This window comes from Meriones unguiculatus, chromosome 17 (genome assembly GCF_030254825.1).
Source record: "Meriones unguiculatus strain TT.TT164.6M chromosome 17, Bangor_MerUng_6.1, whole genome shotgun sequence".
In the NCBI taxonomy this organism is placed as follows: Eukaryota; Metazoa; Chordata; class Mammalia; order Rodentia; family Muridae; genus Meriones; species Meriones unguiculatus.
In genome coordinates, this window is record NC_083364.1 from 35957702 (window position 1) to 35982994 (window position 25293).

The window sequence follows — 25293 nt, forward strand, 5'->3', positions numbered from 1 at the left end:
TGTGTGCATTTTTTTTTTAAACACAAACACAAATCCACTTTTTTTTTTTGTTTGTTTTTGAGACAGGGTTTCTCTGTGTGACAGGGTCCTGGCTGTCCTGGCCTCTCTTTGTAGACCAGTCTGTCCTTGACCTCAGAGATCCACCCGAGTCCTGGGGTCAAAGGCAGTGCCACCACACCTGCCCAACACAAATCTGCTTTTATTTATTTACTTTTTATTATTTTAAATCCAGGAGAGGTTCAGCATCATATAGATTCTTTGTCCAATGGCCTTTGCAAGAAGGTTACTTTGGAATTTAGCACAAACCTTGCCAGTTTCACAGGCCTGGGTTACCTTTTTCCAGATTACTCTGGTTTTGTTTGGTTTGCCTACAGAATTCACTCTGCTATTTTTGCTTTATACACATAAGCACATCTCTTGCCTTAGTAGAATCCAGCTTCATCTCAGGCACAAACACCTTTTCAATTTAGTAAGAGCTCTGTGTTCTCTTTGGTTCCCAAGGATTCATTTATAGCCAGCCAGAGTGGCCTTGCACCACACAGCCTTCTAGACTTATTTTCCATTTAGAAGTCCTGTTCGCAGCAGGCATCCATAGGTGCCAAGATGGCGGAAAGAGCAGATGCGTTAAAAAAATAATTTTAGCCAGTATGGTGATATCATCTGTAATCCAGAACTCAGGAGTTTTAGTCTGTAGTCCAGCTATTCTGGACCTTTGCTAGGGTGAACTTGAAACCAAAAGTAACCTCTTCAGCCAGGTGGTGGTGAAGAAGGCTTTTAGTCTCAGCTGGGAGGCAGAGGTAGATGGATCTCTTGAGTTCAAAGCCAGCCTGGTCCACAGAGTATATTCCAGACATCCAGGGCTACACAGAGACACCCTGTCTCAAAAAAAAAAAAAAAAAAGATAACCTTTTCTGAGTGTCCATTGGTTTTGTTTTTTAAAAAAGTTTTGTGTTTTATTATTTTCCGAAGTCAGGGTCTCATTGTATATACAGGCTTACCTCAAATTCTCTTTTCACTCCTTCGCCTTCTGGGATTATAGATGTGAACCACTATGCCCCACAGTTTTCTTCTTCAATACTGATTGTTACACTCTGGTTCCTCAATGATAGTTAAATCCTTGTATTGACACTAAAAGTAACACAGCAAATTAGCACAAGGGCTCTGTTTTGATTTGGAGCAGTCCTTGATTCTCCCAGCTGTGTTGAGGACATTAACCACTTCATAGGTTTAAGTTTATGGATGTCTTAAATTCTCAAGTTTATTTTATTAGCCACATTGGAAAGTGTGGTTTTTGTTGTAATAGTGATAAGAGTCTGACTTTTTACAGCTGATCCACAGAAAAATGGTATTGGGTCTGAAACTAAAAGTTTCACTAAGTTTGTTAGCACTGCCCCTATAGCAAAGAGCTTCCTCCCTACCCTGCCCCCTTTGCTTAACTCTTACTCCCTCCCATTTGAAGAGGAGTCTTCTACTGGATTTCTAGTGGTATAGAGCTGTTGGATCTGTTACAAAAGACTTATTCTTCTCTTACTAGTTTCCTTTGGGTAACAGCCTACTATAAATTTCAGTAGTTTAAAATGGTTTAACCCATCTTTATTTTTATAGTTCTTGAGGCTAAAAATCTGAAATGAAGTTATGCATAGTATTTTGTGGGGTAGTTTTTCATTCTGTCAGAACAGTCCAGCCTCTCTCCAATAAATGATAATCCACTACGTCTTACTTGTGACTACACCAAAAATGGCCTTCCATATGTTTGTTGGATATGGTGGCTCATACCTGTGATGCTCTGGTGTAGAGAGTGAGTTCCGGGACATCCAGGGCTACACAGAGAAATCCTGTCTCAAAAAACAACAATAGAAATGAAAAGCAAGTTGTAGTGGTGCATGCTCTTAATATCAATGCCAGTACTGAGGAGGTAAGGGCAGGAGAAGCCTTTGGTTTTGCTGGTCTCTCCTATTCTTTTGGTGTTGGAGAGCAAATGTAGGATTTCATACATGCCAGGCCAGCACTCTGTCACTGACCTATACCCCATGCACTCATGTGTATTTTCTTTTAATTTAAATGGATTTATTTTAATTATATGTGTATGATTGTTTGCCTGAGTGTATTACTGTGTACTACAGGAATGCTTGGTGCCTGTGGAGGTCAGAAGAGAGCATTAGTGCCTCTGGAACTAGAGTTAGGAATGGTTGTGAGCCACATTGTGGGTTTTGGGAGCTGAACCCAGGTCTTCTGCAAGAGCAATGTGTTCTTAATCAGTGAGCCATCTCTCCTGCCCCTCATAAACATTTTTTAGAATTGACATAGCACCTTATAAAGTTGATGATATTTCCGTCTTATAACTAAGGGAACTAAAGCTTAGAGAAAAATATTAAGTTACCTAATCTTATAACCAGTGAATGACAAGACTTTGATTTAGAACCAAGTTTATCTGAGGAGTTTCCAGGATCTTTATGTGTGTGTATGAAGGAATATACATTCCTTTGCCTATGTACAGAAAGGAATATGCAGAATATTTTCTCATTTTTATTGGGTATAGAGGCTGGGCTTGCAGATTTTAGAGATTATAATTTTGTTTTGTTTTGCTTTGCTTTTTCTAGGCAGGATTTCTCTTTCTATCCTGGAACTTGCTCTGTAGACCAGGCTGGCCTCCAACTCAGAGTATAACTGCCTGCCTCTACTTCTTGAATGCTGGGATTAAAGGCATGTGCCACCACTACCTGGCTTGATTTTTTTTTTTTAATTTATTTATTATGAATACAATATCTGCATGTATGCCTTCACATCAGAAGAGGGCACCAGATCTCATTATAGATGGTTGTGGGCCACCACATGGTTGCAGGGAATTGAACTCAGAACCTCTGGGAGAGCAGCCAGTGCTCTTAACCTCTGAGCCATCTCTCCAGCCCCCACCTGGCTTGATTTTAACTTTTTTTTTTTATCTTTTATTTTATGTACATTAGTGTTCTGCGTGCCTGTATGTTTTTGGGAGGGTGTCGTATCACCTGGAACTGGAGTTACAGACAGTTGTGAGCTGCCATGTGGGTGCTGAGAATTGAACCAGGATCCTTTGGAAGAACAGCCAGTGTTCTTAACTGCTGAGCCATCTCTCCAGCCTCTGATTCTAACTTTTCTATCTTTCCATTGCTGGGTACCTTTTTTTTGTTTACTGCCAGGGTTTAAACTTTTCCACTGGTTAAACTCCCTCCTTTTTAAAAACTTTGTGTGTTAGTTTTCTTTTATATGCATCAGTGTTTTGCCTCCGTGCATGTATGTTCTCTGCATGTATGCCTGGTGGTTTCAGAGGTCAGAAGAAGGACTCTGATCCACCTGGAACTGGAGTTACACACATGGTTGTGAACCACCATGTAGATGCTAGAAACCGAACTCAGGTCCCCTGCAAACGTTCTTAATTGCTGAGTTATGTTTCTAGCACTGGTGACTTGTTTCAGTTTGACAACGTTTTTTTTACAAGACCCTAGGTACATAGGTACATAAAGTAGTATACAATAAAACATTTCTTGCTAATAAATAAAATTTAATTATTGAGGCAGAAATCTATATAAATCCAGGCTGACCTTGAATCTGATATATAACAGAGTATAACCTTGAACTTTTGATGCTACTGCCTCAACCATCCAGGGAATATAGGTTTGTGCTATTTTTCTGTTACTGTGATGAGATACCGTGACCAAAGCAACTTATTTTAAAAAAATATTGGGGTTTAGAGTTTCATAGGGTTAGTTTAATTCATGACTACCAGGGTGAGGAGCATGGCAGCAGACAGGTAGGCATGGTGCTAGAGAAGAAGCTAAGAGCTCACATCTGGAGACCACTGTGAAACAGTAGGGGAGACTAATGAAAGCTCCACCCCCAGTGACATACCTCCTAATTCTTCCCAAACAGTTCTACCAACTGGAGACCAGGCATTCAAATTCATGATTTATTCGGGACTATTCTCATTTAAACCATCAGTTACCATGCACAGTTTTATGTGGTCCCAGGTGTCAAACTCAGGGCTTAGTGCCTGCTAGAAAAGCACCCCTGTGTCCTTAGCCAATGAATTTTAATTTAATTATTATTATTTGTGATGATGACAACTGTGTAGCCCTGGCCAGCTTAGAACTCACTATGTAGATCACATTAGTCTCTAATTCAGTGCTGAGATTAAAGTTGTGCAAAACCTGCCCAATTTTTGTGTGTGTGTGCTAAGCCTAGCATGGGGGATGGGGGGGTGTCTAGGGATCTATCTCAGGTTATCAGGCCTGCTTAACAAGTACTTTTGCCCACTGAGATATTGTGCTGTACTAAGATATTTATTTTAAAGCATTTCTTTGTTTTGCATGTAATTTTTCCATTTATTAAATACAAAAGAAAATTTCCATAATGATATGCTTACTTTTTACATAAAGAAATCTTGGAAGAATATTTAATACTATCAGATATAAACCATCTTCAGTACTTTTCAGAGTTGGTCAATATTTTGATTTTGTAGTCAATGCTGACAAATTTCTGCTTCACAAATATATCATGATGGCAGAAATATGTATAGCTTTGGCTGTCCTGGAACTCTGCAGATCAGGCTAGCTTCAAATTCATATAGATCTGCCTGCTTCTTCCTCCCACGTGCTGGGATTAAAGGCTTGCTCCACCACATCTGGCCTTCTTGAGTAACTATTGGCTTGGAGAAATACTTGTTTTCCAGCTTATTATGAAGGATATTTGAGAGGCTACACATAGATATAAAGGGTGAGTTATGGGGGGATGTGGAACTTCTGCACTCCTTTTGTGGACATGACACCTGCATGAGCCTCACATTTGAGTTTTGAGAAGCACTCTGAAGCCTGTTATTTCTGGTTTTTATGGAGATTTTATCACATAGGTATTGGTTAACCTTTAGCATTACTACTCTTTCCTAATCTGCCTTGGTCTAGCAAGTGATTATATTCCACCCTGAAAGCTGCCCTGGCCTTCCAGCCATGAGTTAACCCCAGCTGCATATCTTAAGAAGCCATTTTGAAGATTCCAAGGACTTTTGGAATGTATGCTAGGAAATGGAACTAAAGTTCCATGTATTTTATGTTATACCACATGAAAGAAAATTTTATATTCTTCCAGTTCTTTCCTCCCCCACAAAAGATAATTATTTTTCAATTAAAAAGTAACTGTTTTGTTTTGTTTTTGTTTGTTTTTTGGTTCTTTTAGACAGGAAATCTTTCTGTAGTCCCAGCTGTTCTGGAACCAGCTCTGCAGACTGGGCTGGCTCACCTGCCTCCGAGAGCTGGAATTAAAGGGGTGTGCCACCACCAGATGGCAAAAGTTAATTATTTTTTAGCTCTGTGTGTGTATGTGGTGGTGTGTGTGGGGGGGTGTGATCATGTATGCATCACAGGACAACTTGAGGGAGTAGTTCTCTTATTATGTCATGTGGGTCCCAGGCATCGATCTCGGGCCATCAGGCTTGGCACAAATGCCTTTTCCCACTGAGCCATTTTGTTAGTCCTCAGGAAAGAATTTTATCCAGTTTCATTTTTTAACTTATATTTTAGGTGTATATCTTTATGAGCTAGCAGAAACAGCTGTAGCTACTTATTGACATCTGAAAGCCTATTGGATAATGATCTCTGCCATTTTAAATTCTTTATATTGTCTGAAACACAACCCTTTTAAAATTGTATGATTTTCTGTTAGAAACACTGAAAAGGTTTTTAGTGGTTCTGGTTTCTTTGGCATATTACCTAGTGAACTAAAGTGCTGTGAAATAGTTCTCTCTCTCTCTCTCTGCGACAGGGTCTCATTCTATATAGTCCTGGAACTTTCTTTTTCTTCCTTTTTTTTTTTTTTTTTAAATTGAGATGGTGTCTCTCTGTAGCCTTGGCTGTCTTGGAATCAACTTGTAGACCAGGCTGGCCTTGAACTCACAGAGATTCACCTGCCTTTACTTCCCAAGTTACCATGCCTGGCCTGGTTTTTTGTTGTTGTTGTTGTTGTTGTGTTGTTTTTTTGTTTGTTTGTTTGTTTTTTTAAATTTTTAAATTTTAAATTTTTGTTTCCATTTATGTGTATGTGTCTCCTTGAGTGTCTGCTACACATGTGTGGGTTCCATTAGAAACCAGGAGAGGGCATCAGATTCTCTGGAGCTGAAGGTTGTTAAGGGCTGCAGAAACAGCTCTGGAAGAGCAGCAAGAGTGATCTTGATGACTGAGCTCTCTCTAGTCTTTGCTATAAAACAGTTCTAAGTGAGCTAATTGATAACATGCAAGTACATTTGTAAAGCTACAATTCTTTTTTAAATGATTCATTTATTATTATTATTATTTATGTACATTGGTGTTTTGCTTATGTGTATGTCTGAGTGAGAGTAATTCTAGTTCCAGAATTACAGACAGTTGTAAGCTACCATGTGGGTGCTGGAAATTGAACCCAGGTCATCTTTCTTAAACCACTGAGCCACCTCTCTAGCCCTGAAGCTGCAGTTCTTTCAAGAAATTGTTACTGGTTAGATGTGTTGGCACAGGCCTGGGGAGGGAGGCAAAAAAGTAGGATCTCTGAGTTCAAGACTAGCCTGGTCTACAGAGTGAGTTCCAGACAGCCAGGGCTACACAAGGCACACATATGTACATGGATGCATGGAAGTTTCATGTCCCTCCTCCCATAAAAGGCACAGATATACATGTAAGCAAAACATTCATACACATATAAATAAACAAAAAATAAATAAGTATAGTATTTTTAAAATCTTTTATACTTTACCATTGTGCTGGCAAAAGGCTAAAAATGAAATTAAATTGGAATGCCTATCAAGAAACAAACAAACCCAAACAAACAGGATTTTTGTGTTAGAGCTAGAAAGTAAACCAGCATTTACTCCTTAGTAGTATGTTTGTAAATATAGTAGATAAAGATCACTGGTTGTGATACACTTAGATCGATCAGTGGACATTGACAGATTAACACTTTTTGGCGAGTCTCATCATGCCTGAACTAGATGAAGGAGGTGGGTATAATGGCATCCCAAGCGTTTGATTTGTTTTGAGTTTAGCAAATTTTATAGAATGGAGAAGAGGATTGGCAAAACGAGAGAAAAAGGAGAGACCCCCGTCATGAAGGCTGACTTCTCAGCTTTGGGATTTATCTTGTAGATGTCAGGAGAGCCATTAAGGAAGTCTGTGTGGGTGGTATAATTAGCCTTGTGTTTTGGAGCATACTCTAGGAACAGAACTGAATGATGATCTTTTAGGGGCTGTTGTAATTAATTAAAAAGTGTAAAGGGTTTGAACTAAAACCTCTGAAATAGCAGTAACTGAAGTTTTAGAGAAAGGCCAAGAGAAGTACACACTTTTAATGATAGCACTTAGGAGGCAGAGGCAGGAGGTTCTCTGAGTTAGAGGCCAGCTTTTTTTACATAATGGGTTCCAGGCCCACCAAAGCTACACAGTTGGAGACCCTGTCTTAAAAAAGTTCTCTCTCAGGGCTGGAGAGATGGCTCAGTGGTCAAGAGCACTGTCTGCTCTTCCAGAGTTCCGGAGTTCAATTTCCAGCAACGACATGGTTGGTGGCTTATAATCATCTATACTGGGATCAGATGCCCTCTTCTGTCATGCAGGTGTATATATACTCATATACATAAAATAAATAAATCTTTAAAAAAAAAAATCACCTAACTGCACTTGCAGACTACCTGGTTGATTCCCAGCATCCACATAGTAACTTACTACTGTCTGACTCCAGTTTCAGAGGATGGTGAAGCCCTCTTCTGACCTTTTTGTGCACCAGGCACATTTGGTACATATACTTACATACAATCAAAACATTCATGTACATAAAATAAAAGTATAGTATTTTAAGAATCTTTTATAATCCATCCTTGTGCTGACAGAAGGCTAAAATACAATTAAATTGGAAATGCAGATGATAGCTAGGTTTACTGTAAACTTTCATCCTGTGGAATTTGCCCAAATTGTGTGTGCATGCATGTTTATTTTGAGATAGGGTTTCTCTGTGTACGTTTTTATTTTGTTTGTTTGTTTGTTTTTTTCAAGACAATGTTTCTCTGTGTAGCCTTGGCTGTCCAGGAACTCTATAGACTAGGCTACAGAGTAGACTCTGTAGACTCGAATTCACAGAGATCTGCCTGCCTCTGCCTCCTGAGTGCTAAGATTAAAGGCATGTGCCACCACCCCTAGCAAAATTTTTTCTTTTTCTTTTCTTTCCTCCTTCCTTCCTTCCTTCCTTCCTTCCTTCCTTCCTTCCTTCCTTCCTTCTTTCAAAAAACAAAAACGAAACAAAACAAAAGCTTCTTTTCATGGCATATGAAGCCCAAGAAACAAAACCCCCAAGTGTTAAAGGACTCCTCTCCTGTTCAGGAAGCTGACATTTTGGTGTCAATCTTGGCAGGGTGTTCCATGTATGGAGAAAGATGTCTGTTTAACAAGGCTTCTTGCAGAGTTATATTTCCCATGTGATCTTGGAAAACTTCCCAGCCACCTATCAACTCTTGTTTGATCATACCTATGGTTACCTTGAGAAATCTATCAAGCTTTTAGGAGGCTGTCCCTTTAATTCCACACTTAAAACAACCTTCAGGTAAAAGTTCAAGGGTACATTCCACTAGATCTTAGTAAACAAACAAATCTCAGTTGAGCCTAGACAAGGTGGTACATACCATAATTAGAATACTTGATGGTAAATATGTGTACTCACTGAGCCAGCTTTCTGTTACCTAATCTCAGCACTTGGGATGCCAAGAACTTACTTGAGTTTGAGGCCAGCCTGGGCTACAGTGTGAGACTGTCTCAAAAAAAGGGAAAAGGTGAGGCAGAGGCTTGGGGAGACATGGCTCAGTGGTTAAAAGCTCTTGCTGTGTGATCATAAGGACCAGAGTTTTATCCTTCTGCATGTACCAAGCTGAGCTTCATGCATGTGCTTGAGACTCCAGCTCCAAGAGGTCCATGCACATGCTCATGCAGATACACACGGACAGGTAAATAACCAAAGAGTAAAATTACAGGAGAGCTGGCTCAGCAGCTAAGAGCACTGTCTGCTCTTGCAGAAGACCTAAGCACATGCATTGGCTCAACTACCAATTGGAGGGAATCCACTGATGTGTACATAACCACCCCTCACATACATATATACATAGTGAAAAAATAAAAATTTGGGGCTGGAGAGATGGCTCAGAGGTTAAGAGCACTGGCTGCTCTTCCAGAGGTCCTGAGTTCAATTCCCAGCAACCACATGGTGGCTCACAAACCATCTGAAATGAAATCTGGTGCCCTCTTCTGGCATGCAGGTGCACATGCAAACACAATATTATACATAATAAATAAATCTTAAAAAAAATAAAAAATTTAAAAATAACACAAAAACTATTGTATTATGAGTGAGAGCAAGGAAAAACAAAATAGTCATCCATAGAGATTACAGAAAGTTTATATTTTATTTTAGTATGTTTGTATACTATAGACGTAACTGAAATAAAAGGTTGAAATAGGAATGTAAGTTACGGCTTACATAAAAACATGACCAGACGAACTAAACAAAAATAGAACTAGTTATAAGGGATTATATGGTGTTAAATCAGTTGATACATCTAAGAAGAAATTTGTGAACTGGACGATAGCAGTAAGGTTATTACCTGGCCAAGTGAGCTGCCCCAAGCCTGTAATTCCAGGATGGAAGCTGAGGCAGGAGGAGGCCAGTCTGGGCTACAGAAGGAACAAACAAACAAGATACTGCTGAGAATGCAACATAGAGAACAAGATTTAAAAGAAAGATTGAGACAAAAGTCATTGTGAAAACTGGGTATGGTGGTGTTCTCTTAAATCCTAGCACTTGGGAGGCAGAGGCAGTTAAGTCTTTGTGAGTTCCAGGCCAGCCAGGTCTACAAAGCAAGTTCCAGAAACCCTGTCTTGAGAAACAAAACAAACAAACAACCCCCCCCCAAACAAACAGAAAAGGCATTGTGAAGAACTGTAGCATAATATCTAATTAAATTCCTGAAAAGAAATACTTATGAGAGGAAGAATAGGGCAAAGTTCAAATTACATAGCTAAGATTTTTCCAAAATTGAGGACAGAAAATATCAGGTTTTAGAAATAATTTGTCTTTAATCCCAGCACTCAAGAAGCATCTGCAGGCAGATCTCTCTGAGTTCAAGGCCAGCCTAGTTTACAAAACAGCCAAGTTCTAGAACAGCCAAGGCTACACAAAGAAACCCTGTCTCAAAAAAGCAAAAACAAAAGAACAAACAAAAAGAAATCCAGTGAATCCTCAGTAATAAACAAAGTAAACCTTGACTAGTCACAGTGGAACTGCAGGCCAATGACAGAAACCTTAAAAGCAGCTAGAACCAACAGAGTGCTATAAAAATTTTTTCCTTAAGCTGAGAACTGATTTCCCAACAGAAGCCAGAGGACATTGGAATTCTGTCTTGTACTGAGACAAAACAGCTGTCAGCCTTGAAATGGCATACTCAGTAAAATGCTTTCACAAAAGCCATATTGAGACAAACACCTTAGAAGAGCATTTGCTACTGACAGAACGAGATTCCAAGGGATATAATTCAGATCAAGAAAATTCACCTCAAATAGAAAGCTTTGCAGTGGCCACCTAATATTTAAATCAAATATATACTATGGTTCACATTATGTTTCAAAACTTGCTTCATTAACTGAATCTACTCCTACTCTGGACATATATCTGGGCATGTTTGTGCATGTAGTATTTCATGTTGATTGGATTCTAGAAGTATATACTACTGAGTCAAAAAGGAATTTTTAATTTTTTTATTGACTTTGTGAATTTCACATCATATACCCCAATCCCAGTCATCTCCCTGCCCCTTCATATCTGCCCTTTACCCTTGCAGCCTCTCCTTGGCCCCTGAAAATAAAAGAAGATAGGGGAAAAAAAATCTTGGTGTGGAAGCTGTAGTTTACATTGTGTCCCACAATATACCCTTTTGTCCACACATCTTTTTTCAATGGATTTTATTCATTTTATGTATATGAGTGTTCCATCTGCATGTACACCTGAATGCCAGAAGAAGGCATTAGAGAGTATAAATAGTTGTGAGCCACTATGTGGTTTCTGAAAATTGAACTGAGGACCTCTGAAAAAGCAGACAGTGCTCTTAACTGCTGAGCCATCTCTCCAACCCTTGTCCACACATATTTACTTGCATGTTCATTGTAATGAGTCATTGATCTGTTTCAAGGCCTCTCCATTCTGCTATACTGAATCCTCACAGGGGACTCCTTTCAGATGTCTTGTTGCCCTGTATCATGGAGATCCTGAAGCTTTGGATCTGCAGGACTAGCCTTTCATGCCCTCCTGCAGTTCATAGATGAGGTAGATGTTGGGGTGGGCCAATTCAAAGCCCTGGATCTGAGTTGGTCAGCCAGCCAGCTCTCCTGTGTCCCTATCACCAGGGTGAGCTCTTTAGTACTGCCCAGCTAGCTCAATCATTATAGTAGCTGGCAAGGGGCAGGGTCCGCTGTCCTGTTCTCATGCCCTCAGGGCTGGCTTTCTGGCTTCCTCACCACTAGGGTCAGCTCTACTGTGCTTCCCAGGTGAGGTTCAGGGCCCAGTCTCCAGAGCATTGCAGCTGGTGAGGAATAGGGCCAGCTCTCCAGCTTTCATGACTTAAAGGCCAGTTCTCCCACTTGTCACAGGTGGTAAGGGTCAAGATAGGGGCATCTGTCCCTCACCCAAGCCACCCCACAGTAGACGAGCGGTAGGGTCAGCTTGCTTGAACTAAAGTCCTCAGGGTAGCTCTACTGTGCTGCCCAGGCGAGGGATAGGCCAGGTCTCCTGAGTATGGTGGCCAGTGATGGCTGGGGCTAGATCAGCACAGTGTCTCAAGTGGCAGTCCAGACCGGGGGCATTTGCGTGTTTTGTTTTGTTTTGTTTTTCCAGTACAGGGGTCTAGGACATCAACACAGACCCTGGCTGCCATGGACCATAGACCCAGACATCTTCCCTACCCCTAAGCAGCATGGGCCTGGAGGTCCCCATGGCCTCAGGTGGCAGTGCAGGCCACTCAGATCAGCACATCCCTGCTAGGCAGTATGACCCTCAGATACCCATATGGTCTGTGGTGGCAGCCCAAACACAGACATTCGCTTGGCCTTTGGTGGTAACAAGGGCCACAGACATCAACACGGACCCTAGTTGCAGCAGGACCACAGATGCAGACATGGCCTTTGGTGGTAGGCGGGGGCAGGATCTCACCATGGCCTCCTTGTATACACCTATTCCTCACCACCATGGAGTCTCCAGTTCCACCTTTCCTTTCTCCATGTGTCTGAACCCCTCCACTTTGCTTCTCTTCCATCTCTCCATCATTACTCCATCTTTCCCATCTCTTTATCACACATTTGTCTATTGTAGTGGCACCCGTGGCAGGTCTTTTTTCCATCCTCAGGAATTTTTTGGTACTTGTAAAATTGCTTTTTAAAGAGAGCTTTACCAATTTACATTTCATTCAACAGGTTGTGTTGGCTTTATTTACAAATGATTGTTTAAACTAGTTTTAAATAACAAAGATTGACATTTCTTACCAGATATGTATATTTTAGACAAAAATGTCTCAGTTTACTTCTCTTGGCTTGATATTAAAAATGTGTTCGGAGGTCGAGCATGGTAGAGCATGCCTTTAATCCCAGCACTCTGGGAAATAGAAGCAGGTGGATTGCCGTGAGTTCAAGGCTAGTAAGTTCAAGACAGTCACAGCTACATAGAGAAACCCTGTCTCAGAAAAAAAAAAAAAAACAGTGTGTTCTGAGTTTGAGTCCTAGCCTAGCTCTTCCTCAGAAGCTTTTTGGATGGATAAAATAAAAATAAAAATAGTTAAAATGCATTCTTTCTAACAAAATATTTCAAACTTTCTAGAATGTAGTGTTTATTTTTCTTTATCCTTTTTCAGTTTATCATTACTAACAAATAATATATTTCTTTTTTTTCCCCCATTTTTTTCTGGAGACAAGGTTTCTCTGTTTAACAAACCTGGCTGTCCTGGAACACACTTTTTAGACTCCCAGAGTGCTGGGATTAAAGGCATGCACCACCACCAGCTCTCAGCTATTTGTTGTTGTTGTGGTTTTGAGACAAGGTTTTACAGTATAGTCCCAGGCTAGCCTTGAACTCACAGAGTTCTGAGTCTCAAGTGCTTGTATGTACCACCACACTTAGTTAATTCAGCCATTTAAAGAAATTGCAAATAGAACTGAGATACAAGCATGAGGACTTGAGTTCAAATCCCCTATGTGAAGGCAGTTACTGTAGCACACACCTGTAATCCCAGTGCTCTTAAATTGAGATGAGGCTGGAGAATCTCCCAAAAGCTTTTTAGGTAATAGTCCAACATGTAGTGGCCGCTGACAAGGAACGGTACCAGATGTCCTGTAATTCTGTGCATGTGTTGTGGCACATTCACATGTACATGCATGCACACGCACGCACACACATCACAAAGAAATGGCAGATAGCCAGGTGTGGTGGCAGAGGCTCATTCTTGTAAGGGTAGTGTTTGAAGCTGAGGCAGGAGGGTTTCTGATTCAAACACTAGGCTGAGCTATAGTGTTAAGACCTGTCTCAAAACAAACAAAAATCACGCTAAAAGAAAAAAAAAAAGAAAGAAAGAAATGCCAAGTGTTTAGCTTTGTTTTGGTTGCAGGAGAGTATATACTGTTGCTGTGCTATTGTGTTGTTTTGTAGTTCTGTGTATTTTTACCAGCCAGCCTGTAGGACAAATGTAAACAAACATGTATGCATAGAAGTCATTTTAAAGGGGGAAGAACTGTTCATTTGCTTGGGAATTCCATGTGAGCTTAAATGTAAGAAGTCATTATTAACTTTTTTTTTTTCTATTCTTTGCTGTTTCAGGTGCAAGTGAAAGTGTAGGAAAACATATGCTTGAAGCTTGTAACAACAACCTGGAAATGGCGGTCACTATGTTTTTGGATGGCGGAGGAATTGCTGAGGAGCCCAGTACCAGTTCAGCAAGTGTCTCTACTGTCAGACCACACACAGAGTATGAATTTATTATTTATTGTAGTGGTTACTCTTTGCCTAAATTAACTAGTTGCATTTTTATCAAAGTTAGGTCATTTTTCTAGTTTTGAAAACATTAAAGATTGAAAGCTTCTGAAAAATACCATGTGGAAAGTTTTGTATTTAATATATCTTAAGTTCTCTAGATCACTGTATTATCTACTTAATCTTCTCTTCTGTCCTCAAAAGTACTGTGTATATTAGAGGCAGTTGGGCCACAGAGTGTATAGTGCAACTACTTGATTATAATTGGTTTGAGATTGGAGTTTGTGAGCTCCACAGCTACTAGCTGTACAACAAAAATAATTTTGTTGGCGGGGAATTTAGATTCAGTTGGTAGTTTAATTTGCCTTGCATTCAAATACTTCTGGACTTAAGCCCCAACACTGAATAACCAGACTTGGTGACACATACTTGTAACCATAGCTCTTGGGAGGTAGAGACAGGAGGATTGATTGATGTTCAGGATCATCCTCATCTACAGAGCAAGTGTGAAGCCATACTGGGATATACCAGATTTTTTTTTAAGAACTTTGTAGATTGGCATTATTATTTTGCCTATGAGGAAACTAGAGCATGGCCATTTTTTTCCTAAACTGTACAGCAGTTAAAAAGCAGATATAGGCCAGGCATGGTGGCACAAGCCTGTAATCCCAGCACTCACAGAGGCAGAGTTAGACAGATCTCTGTGAATTTGAGGCAAGCACGGTCTACAAAGTGAGTCCAGGACAGCCAAGGCTACACAGAGAAACCCTGTCTTTAAAAAAAACAACAACAACAAACAAACAAAAAAACCCCACAGATATAGCACTAATAAATAAATAATTGTAATTGTGTATGAGCAAAAATCTTCAGGTAGTTAGCTACTTAATGACTAAAGGCATCCCCACTGTATATAGAACTGTTTGTATTTGGTTTTCTGCCCCTTTATATTTGATTAGTGAGAGTTTGCAATAAATACCTAATTCTTGAACAAAATTTTATTAGTCTTTGTATTAGTTCAAATATTAGACTTGAACCTTATTGGGACTATGATAGGCACACGCCACTGTGCTCACATGGCCATTGTGGTTTTTGTTTTTGAGAGACCATTGCTGTGTAGCTTAGGCCAGCTATAAATTAATGAACTTTCTATGTATTAGGATTCAAGGTGTGTCCATATTCCCTGGCTAAGCCATTAGCTTTAACAACAACAAAACGTTTTAAAAAGACCAGGGCTTTATGGCTTATGCCTTTAGTCCCAGCACTCAGGAGGCAGAAGCCTGCAGGATCTGTTTGAGTTCCAGGCCAGCCTGGTCTGCATAGTGAGACCCTATCTTGAAAAAACAAACCCAACCAAAAATCCTTAATTTTAAAGTCTTTAAATAAGACTGTAACACTCTTAGTCCTTTGTAACTCTTATAATTTATGAAATATTAAACAAGAGGAATCATTTTAAATAGAACAGACAAAGGGCCAGAGTTTGTTTTTATTAAATTAAACATAATTTAAGAGCCAGGTCACATACAAGTATAATTGTTCCTTTGTTGAATTAGTTTTACATTAATAGATTATTGTTTTTACATGAGTTGTGAACTTTAGCGATCATACTTGCAAAGTTTTTGCTTGTTGTTTTTTGTTTTCTGTTGACCATTTGTCTCAACTCTACTCTCATTTCCCAGCATGGCTCAAAAGCTTTAATGGAAATCAGTATTGAGCCAAGTGAGATGTTACTTACCTGTTCCTTATTCTGGAAGCAGAGAAAAGTATCTCTGTGAATTCTTGGGTCATTATTGTCTGCCTTCCATATTTCAGCTACCTTATCCCAATAAATAAGTAAAGAAATAATACTGAAGAGGGATATAGTTGATAGAAACTTCAGTAATAGATATTTATAGTCAATTTAAGGAAGCAAACATGTATGTGTGTGGATATATTCAAAACATATCTATGTATATGAATGTGTGTGTATGCACATTTAATTGTACCTAAAACAGTAGTAGTTGTTGTTTTTAGACAGGGTCTTTACTGTATATTCCTGGTTGGCCTAGAATTCACTGTGTAGATCTTGTTGGCCTCAAAATCAGAGATCTGCATGTGTCTGACTCCCAGCCCTAGGATCAAGGTCTGTGCCACCATGACTAGGAGTTTGGCTTTTTTTTTAATGACTTACATCTGTGTGTGTGTTTGTGTGTTTCAAGAGATGAAACCCAAGTCCTCACCATTGCTGAGGAAGTACTGTCATTGAGTTAAATCCTAACCCTAAAGCATTTTTTTTAATCTTATTTTTACCTCTTTGAGGTAGTGTCTCATTGCTTTGTTTAAGCTAGTCTCAAACTCCTAACTAGTCATCTCTCCACCCTCAAGACTATTAACTGAGACATTTCATCGGATTGCAGTTTAGTGACTAACCTGTCTTAAATTGAGGCAATTCTATATATACCCTGTGAAGTGCAGTATAGCAGTTAACAAAAGGTTTACTTGGTTTTATAAAAGATGTCTTTTAAAGCTTGGTATGATAGTGAACACCTGTGACCCTAACACTGGGGAGGTGGAGACAAGCATATCACAAGTTCTTAGGGCAGCTTGGGTTACATGACACCCTGTCTCAAAATAAATAAATAAATAAATAAAATCTTTTAAAGGTACTTAAAGGGTTCTTCCTTACCTTTCACCTTCTGCTCTCTTTGAAATGGCGTCTTACTTTGTTGCCCCTGGCTGGACTCTTGGGCTCAAGTTACTGCCTGCTTCAGCCTTCAAAGCAATTAGCAGTGGTGGCAGACACTTTTATTTCCAGCACTCAGGAGGCAGAGGCAGGTGGATCTCTGTGAGTTTGAGGACAGCCTCATTTACAAAGCCCATCAAGAATAGCCAGGGTTTCACAGAGAAACCCTGTCTCAAAACATATCCCAAACCAAATAACACAAAAATGTAGTTAATACTATAGGCATGGGTCACCAAAACCAACGGGCTTGTTTCTTTTTAATTATTTACTGAACTTCCTTCTGCAGATACATTGTTCCTTCAGGTTATTGAAATTCTGCATATGACCAGTGACCCATGTTCAGTAAGAACAGCTGGGTGTGGTGGTATATTTCTAATACCCTAGCACATGGCAACTGAGACTTTGATCCCACTACTTGGAAGGATGAGACAGGAGAATCTCAACTTTGAAGCCAGCCTGGCCTGGGTTATGAGACTTATAACAGTAAGCAGGAAAGAATATGTAACATAATCTTGAATTAATTTTCAGTTATTATCTTATTATAGATTTGTCTGATGGGTGTTTTTTTTTTAAATTATAGAATGTTAGTGTTTATTGGCAAATGAATATAGTTTTTTTAAATAGAAAGTACTTCTTGGAATTCCAACTTTGATATTAACAAAAATAGGGCCTTGTTAGATTTGATGACATATTTGTGTTCCCAGCATCCTTTGTTTTATTTTGTTTTGCTTCTTTGAGTCAGGGTCTCATTATGAACACCAGGCTGTCCTCAAATTCATCTGCCTTTGCCTCCTTGGTGTTGGGATTAAAGGCATGCATTGCCAGACCCAGTGCAACCCCAGCTCAGTTATGAGGTTTGAAGCCAGCCTAGTTAGGCCCTGGCTCAGAAATGGGATTGAAAAAACAAAATAAAACTGAGTGGTGGGCAGGAGACATGATCATTAGGACTAATTTAACTAATTTAAACTGATATTTATATTTATAATTTTTTCTTATCATGTATGTGTTCGAGTACATGGTTGCCTTCTTACTTATAGGAAGGTCAGAGGACAACTTGAGGGAGTCAGTTCTCTCCTTCAGAAATGCTCGTTCTAGCGATCAGGCTTTGGTGGCCAAGTGCCTTTACCCACAGAGTCATCTTGCTGGCCCACATGCTTAGAAGTCTTACAAGTTCCTGTTCTCTATGATAATTAAGCCCAAGAATATTAAGCACTTTTAATATTTGATTACAGCTTTAACTAAATTTATTTTAAAGGTAACGTACCATTTATTTTTTAGTTTTTGGTCTTTTAAGATAAGGGTCTCTGCATATTTCTTGCTGTCCTGGAACTCACAGTGCAGACCAAGCTGGCCTCAAACTTACAGATATCCACCTCTCTCTCCATTCCAAGTACTGGAACTAAAGATGTGTGCCACCATGCCCAGATCCCTTTTATTTGTATTTTCAAAATTTTTAATTTATTTTATGTGTATGGATGTTTTCCCTCTACATGTATGTCTATGTACTATGTGCATGCCTGGTGCCGTGGAGGCCAGAATATGCTGATGGATCCCTTAGGAATGGAGTCACAGTTATTAGCCACCATATCCATGCTAGAAATCAAACCAGGGCTCCCCTGGAAGAACAGCCAGTGCTCTTAATCACTGAGTCATCAGCTGTGGTATAACTTTAAAGTTTATCAAAATGCTTTCAGTTTTACCTTCCTAGAAAAAAGAGAGTTTACAAGATAATTTTTTTTTTTTTTTTTTACTCAGTTATTGGTGAGTTAATTACATTGATTCTATGAAAGTAAACTTTGAAAAGAATGCTTTTGGTTCAGTTTTGGTTTTTATTTATATTTTTTATTTTCAATGCTAGGGACCAAATGCAGGACCCTGCAGATATTAGGCATATGTTCGACTGTGGAGCTCTAGCCCTTGCTGAGAATAGGTTTTAATTTTAATTTAATAAATTCTAGTTTATTTAAAATTTTTATTACATTTATCACTGTTTGTGTATGTGTATGAATGTGCACATGTCTGGCACATATGTGAAGGTTAAAGGGCAGATTTTGGAAGTCCGTGCACTTTTACCTTGTGCATACTGGAAATCAAATTCGTCATCAGACTTGACCGCAGGCATCTTTACCCACTGAGCCGTCTCCCTTGCCCAGAATCACCTTTTAAAAGATGTGTAACTACTGGGGCTAGGGAGATAACTCAACATTAGGAGCACTAGGTGTTCTTCTAGAGCTAAAAATTCCTACCAGCCCCAGGCTGTCAAGGACACTGCATAAACATGGTATGAAGACATACATTCATACACATAGAAAATAAAATTACAGGCGGGAGATGTGGCTCAGTGGTTAAGAGCACTGGCTGTTCTTCCAAAGGTCTAGAGTTCAATTCCCAGCAACCACATGGTGGCTCACAACCACCTACAATGAGGTCTGGTGCGCTCTGCTGGCATGCAGGCAGAATACTGTATAAATAATAAATAAATCTTTAAAAAAGAAAAGAAAATCACAAGGAAAATAAGGCTTTTTATTTTATTATATATTATACATTATTATGTTTATATATTTTATATAGAATATTTTTTCTGTATACTAGGATCTGTTGAATAAGTACTTTTAAGCTTGCATCCATGGTAGCGTCTTCTTTCATAGAATAAAATTTATTACCTATTTGTTGAAGCTTCCTTACTACATTCTTGTGTCTTACTATGTGGTATAGCAGTAATTATATTGATTCTAGTAAGCCTAAATTTTCCAAGTCTTTTGTTTTTTGAGACAGGATTTCTCAGTGTAGCCATGGCTGTCCTGGAACTTGCTCTGTAGACCAGGTTGGCCTCAAACTCGTAAAGATCCACCTGCTTCTACATTTGCCACCACTGCCCAGGTTTTTTGTTTCTTGTTTTTGTTTAATTCATTATCTTTAAGAGTTCAGGGAAGCTAGGCACTAGAGAGATGCCTCTACAGTTAAGAGCCTGTAACTTCAACTCCAGAGGTATTTGTTGCTTATGGCTTTTGAAGGCCCTGCACTCATGCATATACTCTCATACATAATTAAACTAAAAATAAAATCTTTAAAAAATTAATTTAGGAAGGGTCAGAGATTGGGGCTTTAGCTCAGTGATAGACAAATTTCCACACAAGTGAAAGACCTTGAGTTCAGCTTCTATCTGGGGCCAGGGGAGGAGGAGCAAAAATTGCATAAAAAAAAAACACTACAAAAACAAAACAACAACAACAAAAACAACAGCTACGGCCTGGATGTGGTGGGGAACAAGCTTTAATCCCAGTATGTGAGGGCAGAGGCAGGTAGCTCTCTGGTGAGTTTCAGACTTTTGACTCAGAGACAGTTGGGGAGGGAGAGGGGAAACACCTGAGGTAGAAAGACATCTTTTTTTTTTTTAACTTTATTCTTTGTAAACCATTTTAGCTTTCTGTGATAGATATTTTATTCCAATTAATCTCTGTGTAGATCTTTTACAGCTTTTTTTATCTCGATTACTGTAGTTTCTAAAAATCATGTGTTTGTTTTACTTGCTAATTTGAATACATTCATAATTAAGAAAAATAGGTGTCATAAAAAGATTTTCATTTTGGTATTTTCTCTTTTTTTAATAGAGAAGAAGTTCGTGCTCCAATTCCTCAAAAGCAAGAAATTTTGGTGGAGCCAGAACCTTTGTTTGGTGGTAAGTTCACTTTATTTCCCAACTTTACCTGGCTTAGTTGTTTAGCATTTTAATAAAATGAAAACATGAGCACTTTATCAGAGATTGTTTCTTTGTTTATAGAATCAGTTCTTACCTTAACTTCTGTGTTCCCTCTTGGTAAGCTACATTCCTTTATAGAATAATATTGTATATTAACAATTGACAATATATTACAGAAGACCAAAAAAGAGGAAACGTACCAAAAAGAATTGCTGTTTTTCTTTCCCCCTAGGGGAGGGTGTCACTGGGTAGTCCCAGCGGGCCTGGAACTCAGGCTGCCTTCTCTTCATTCTAAATTCTGGGATTAAAGATAGACACTACTATGCCTGCCCCCCTTGAATTGCTGCCTCTATGGAAACCATTGTCATTATTTAAAAAAAAAACAACTTAATTTTATATTGTGTCTTTTTCTTCTGGGTATACACTTGACTGGTAACTCGTTATTGTTTTGTATACCATACCTTTTCTCATTTTAATTTCTCCAAATGTTTTTGGACAAAGAAGAAAAATAGTCCTTATTGCATGCAAAAAAAAAAAAAAAAAACAACAATGATATCAGTTTGGGTGAATTCAGAATATGCTAAAGTATGGGGCATTTAATCAGCTTTAAAGAACAGTAGTAGTTTACCTACTTTCTTATATGAGACAAATATTTTTAGGTACTGCTTAAAAAATAGAAGATGGAATCTTCTGTGGTAGATTAAACAGATGGTGAGATGTATATTGTATTGAGAATACTGGTACAGAGAAATAGTTTGAACACGATGATGAAAAACCTTTTTTAAGTTTTGTAGAAAAGCTCAGATAAGGAAAAGAATTTATTTATTTATTTGCTTATTTATTTCTACATACAGTGAGACAGGGTCTTACTGTGTGTCCTTGGCTTATTATGTAGACCAGGCTACTCTTGAACTCACAAAGTTGGGGTCATCCTCAATTGCTCTTCTTCCTATTCATTGAAGCAGGGTTTCTGAGTCAAACCCAGAATTCTCTGACATAGTTGGTGTCCCTAGCCAGCTTGCTCTTGGGATCCCCTATTTTCGCATTCTGTTGTGTGACAAAACTTTTCCTGGGGAGACAAAACACACATGTCTGCTTACCACAGATAGGGAACCTATTACAGACCAAGGTACAGATACCATCAAGTTGCAACTTGGTGAACCAGGAGCTTTATTGGGGTTACTTAAAGGAGCAGAAATAGCTCAAAGACAGCTGAATCACTAATGCCCACCCAACATGGGTGACAGCTCACAAAGCTGAGAATCTGTAACACACTACACAGTCTGCAGGCAGCTCAAATGTTGGACAGTGTCCTTTTCAAGTGTGGCAGTTGATCTAAACGTCTTTACAGACAAACCAACTGGTTTCTGTTTCTTCCAGGCAGCTGGTCTGGTCTCAGGGTCTTTGTGGCGCAGTTTTTATTGCTAACTCTGGCAGGAAAGGGTCTAATGAATCTGGTCAGTTTCAGGAACTTCCTGAAACTGTGAGTTACCTTCCTGCTCAAGGAGGTTCCTGCAGGGTAGAGTGTTTTAATCTCTGGGGAAATTTATATACCTTTCACGCTGGTGTTACAGGTGGGTTGCCATACCAAGTGGGCATTTTACTTCAATGAATCTGGGGCTTCAGACTCGAACTCCTTAGGTCTGCACAGCAATTGCTTTTGTTGCTAAACCCCATCCTGTCCTACAGGTTATGGAGACTGAGAGGTGGGAATGTGTTAGACAGCTTCATGTTACAATAATAAGATATGTGAGTTAGTTATCTTGAAAAGAAGGTACTATTTTAGTTCGGTTTTGGAAGTTCCAGTTGGTCCATTTGCTTATGGTGAGGCAGTATACACCATAGTGAAAGCATATGGTGTAAGAAGTTACTGAGTTCTTGGCAGCCAGGAAACAGAAAAGGAAATAAAAGAGACCAGGGTCTCACACCCCTTTCAAGGACATAACCCCAGCAAAGCTTCTCTGTTAGGCTCCTGACCTCTTGATAGTACTGTGTTGGTGATTAAGCCATTAACACAAGGGCCTTTGGGATGACTCCAAAATCAAAGGAAGAAGCATTTCCTTCAAAGTTTTTGGACAGAGTTGCTGTATCCTTAGTTCAAAGCAGGCAGAGCCAATGAATTTTATTGAGATAGTATAAAGAGCTAACTGATTAGATGTTGGCTTGCACAAACCATTTTAAAGGGTTTTCTTGTGTTGTTTATTTGCTTGCTTGTTTGTTTTCTGGACTGAGTTTCTCTGTGTGGCCCTGGCTGTCCAGGAACTCAGATCTGCCTGCCTCTGCCTCTTGAGTGCTGGGATTAATGGCATGCACCACTACCGCCCTGCTCAATAATTTTGCTTGTTTTTTTAATATTAGTGTGTCCGGTGTGTGTGGATATATACATGTGAGTGCAGTTACCCAAGGAGGCTGGAAGAGAAAATGGTAGATCCTTGAGCAGCACAAAGTGGGGAGGTAGTTATTTTTCCTGGAGCTAGCATTATATGTAGAAGTGTGTGTGTGTGCACAAGTGTACTTGCTGGTCCAAGGAGGCTGGACGAGGTCTCCTGGAGCTGGAGTTAGAAGTAGTTGTGAGTGCTGGAAACTGAACTCAGACCCTTGGGAAGAGTAGTACATTCTTAATTGTTGAACCAAGTCTTCCAATTCCTACTTAGCCCAAATCTTTAAGGAACCACAACGAGTTGAATTTTGGTGTGATATCAAAGAATATACATGTTTATCTAAAATTATCTAATCATAGCTCTCTTTACTACTATATTTCCATGTGGGGCTGGATTTTACTTTTGTTGTTGGGGTTTTGTTATTATTGTTATTATTTATACCATATTCTGCGTGCATTATGCCTGCACACCAGAAGGGGGCACCAGTTCTTATTATAGATGCTTATGATCCATCATGTGGGTGCTGGGAATTAAACTCAGGACCTCTGAGAGAATAGCCAGTGCCCTTGACAGCCAAGCCCTTGTTTTAAATTTTTTAAAATTCAGTTTAACTATTTAAAAATTTAATGCTCACCACTTAAAAGGATTCTATTCCTGAAGCTAACTGTGATTCTTTCGTTTTTGAGACAGTCTTATGCAGTCTGGCCTTGAAGTTAACTTTGTAGTTTATTATGACCTTCAACCTTCTGATCCTACTGAGATTCCAGGCATGTGGCACTATGCTTGGCATAATAATTATGTTTTAACATAAATATTGGTGTGTTTGTGTGACACATAAACATGATATAAACAGTGGAGTTTGTTTTGGGGCTTTGGGGGACAGGCTTTATGTAACAGCCCACGTTGGCTTTGAACTCATATAGTCAAAGATGACTTTAAATTTCTGCTACAATTACTAGCACATGTCACCATCCCATGTCTGTGAGATTTGGGGGACCAAATCCATGACTGCATGCTCGCCCTAAGTTTCTGGGTTTTTTCTGTTTTAATTTAAAAGTTTTTTTGTTTTGTGGTGTTTGTGTGTGTGTGAGAGAGAAGGAAATTGCAGCTAGAGTTAGAGATAGTTTGTGAGCTGACCCATGTGGGTGCTAGGACCTGAACAAAAGCAGCATTGCTTTTAACTGCTGTAATTAGCTCCTGATTTTATATTTTTAATTGTTTTGCTTTTAACTTAGTGATTCTAAGATAGAAATAATTATTCTAAGTGAATGAAAAGCATCGTTGTAGAGAAAGCTGCTTTGACTGGGGTAGAGACTTTTGGACTCCCTTTTTCTAATTGTTATTACTGTGGAGCTTTGGTTACATGCTGGCCTGGCTTATGATAATTAAGTCAATTTAAACTGTTACACCAAAAGAATTATTTAAAATCCCCATTTTCAGTTGGCCATGGGTGGTGGTGTAGATCTTTTAAATACCAGCATTTCAAGCAGGCTGATCTGGTGGCCAGCCTAGTCTACTTAGTCAATTCCAGGACAGGTAGGGCTATATAGAGACCCTGTCTTAAGAAACAAAACAACAACAACAGAAATCTTCATTTTCTTTGATATATATGAGTAACTTGGTCCTTTTTTTTTTTTTTAAGTTAAAGAACATTTTTTTTAAAGGAAGGTAACATTTTAATTAATGCATTCTAAGTCTTATGTAACATATTTACAGATTGAATATAGGCTCTCTGCAGGGGTAGCAGAAGATTTTTGCCCTATATATTTTCTGTTACTAACTGTTATATAATAAAGGGGACATTTCAGAAATGCAGGGTGTAAACTGGGCATTGGTGGTATAAGCCTTCAATCCCAAGAAGCAGAGGCTGGCAGATCTCTGTGAGTTCAAAGCCAATCTGGTCTACAGAGTGAGTTCTAGGAAGCCAAGGCTGTTATACAGAGAAATCCTGTCTGGGGGGAAAAAAAGAAAAGAAAAGAAGAAGAAAGACATTCACAGTGTATTTCATGGTGTTTATGATTCTACATGTGCATCCACTAAGACAGAATTCTTAAATCTTAGGGTTTAGAACTAATTTAAGGGCTAGAGCTGTAGTTAGATAGAACACCTGCATAGCATTTTCTCTTCTGAGTCAGGGTCTCACTGCATATAGCTCTGGCTGTCCAAGAACTGTGCAGATCTTGATGTCACAGAGATCTGCCTCCCTTTGCCTTCCAAGTGATGGCATTAAAGGCGTGTGACAAGAATGAGACCTCTACAAAGGAAAAAATTTACAACTGAGCAGTGGTGGCACACATTTCTAAGACAGCTAGGGCTGCACAGGCTACACTACCTTGAAAAAGAAAAGCACTTGCTTGTGTTAAGCCAGAGTGTGGTTAGTTCCTTAAACTAAACTATTTTTAATCTTGGTCTGGTCTCTCTTCCCTAGTTCTAATTTTCATATTTGTATTATA

At 39.2% G+C, this 25293-nt stretch overlaps 1 protein-coding gene and 1 pseudogene across 1 annotated transcript in view; one reads left to right on the forward strand and one right to left on the reverse strand.

Annotated features, from left to right (window-relative positions):
* Positions 1-25293, forward strand: part of Ubxn7 (UBX domain protein 7) — a 61775-nt gene that overhangs the window by 8986 nt on the left and 27496 nt on the right. Inside the window, exons 2-3 of the mRNA XM_021635349.2 lie at positions 13888-14035; positions 20371-20438. Of these exons, the coding sequence (XP_021491024.1) occupies positions 13888-14035; positions 20371-20438 (216 nt within the window). The remainder of the gene's footprint in view (positions 1-13887; positions 14036-20370; positions 20439-25293) is intronic.
* Positions 223-12237, reverse strand: LOC132648654 (large ribosomal subunit protein eL33-like; annotated as a pseudogene).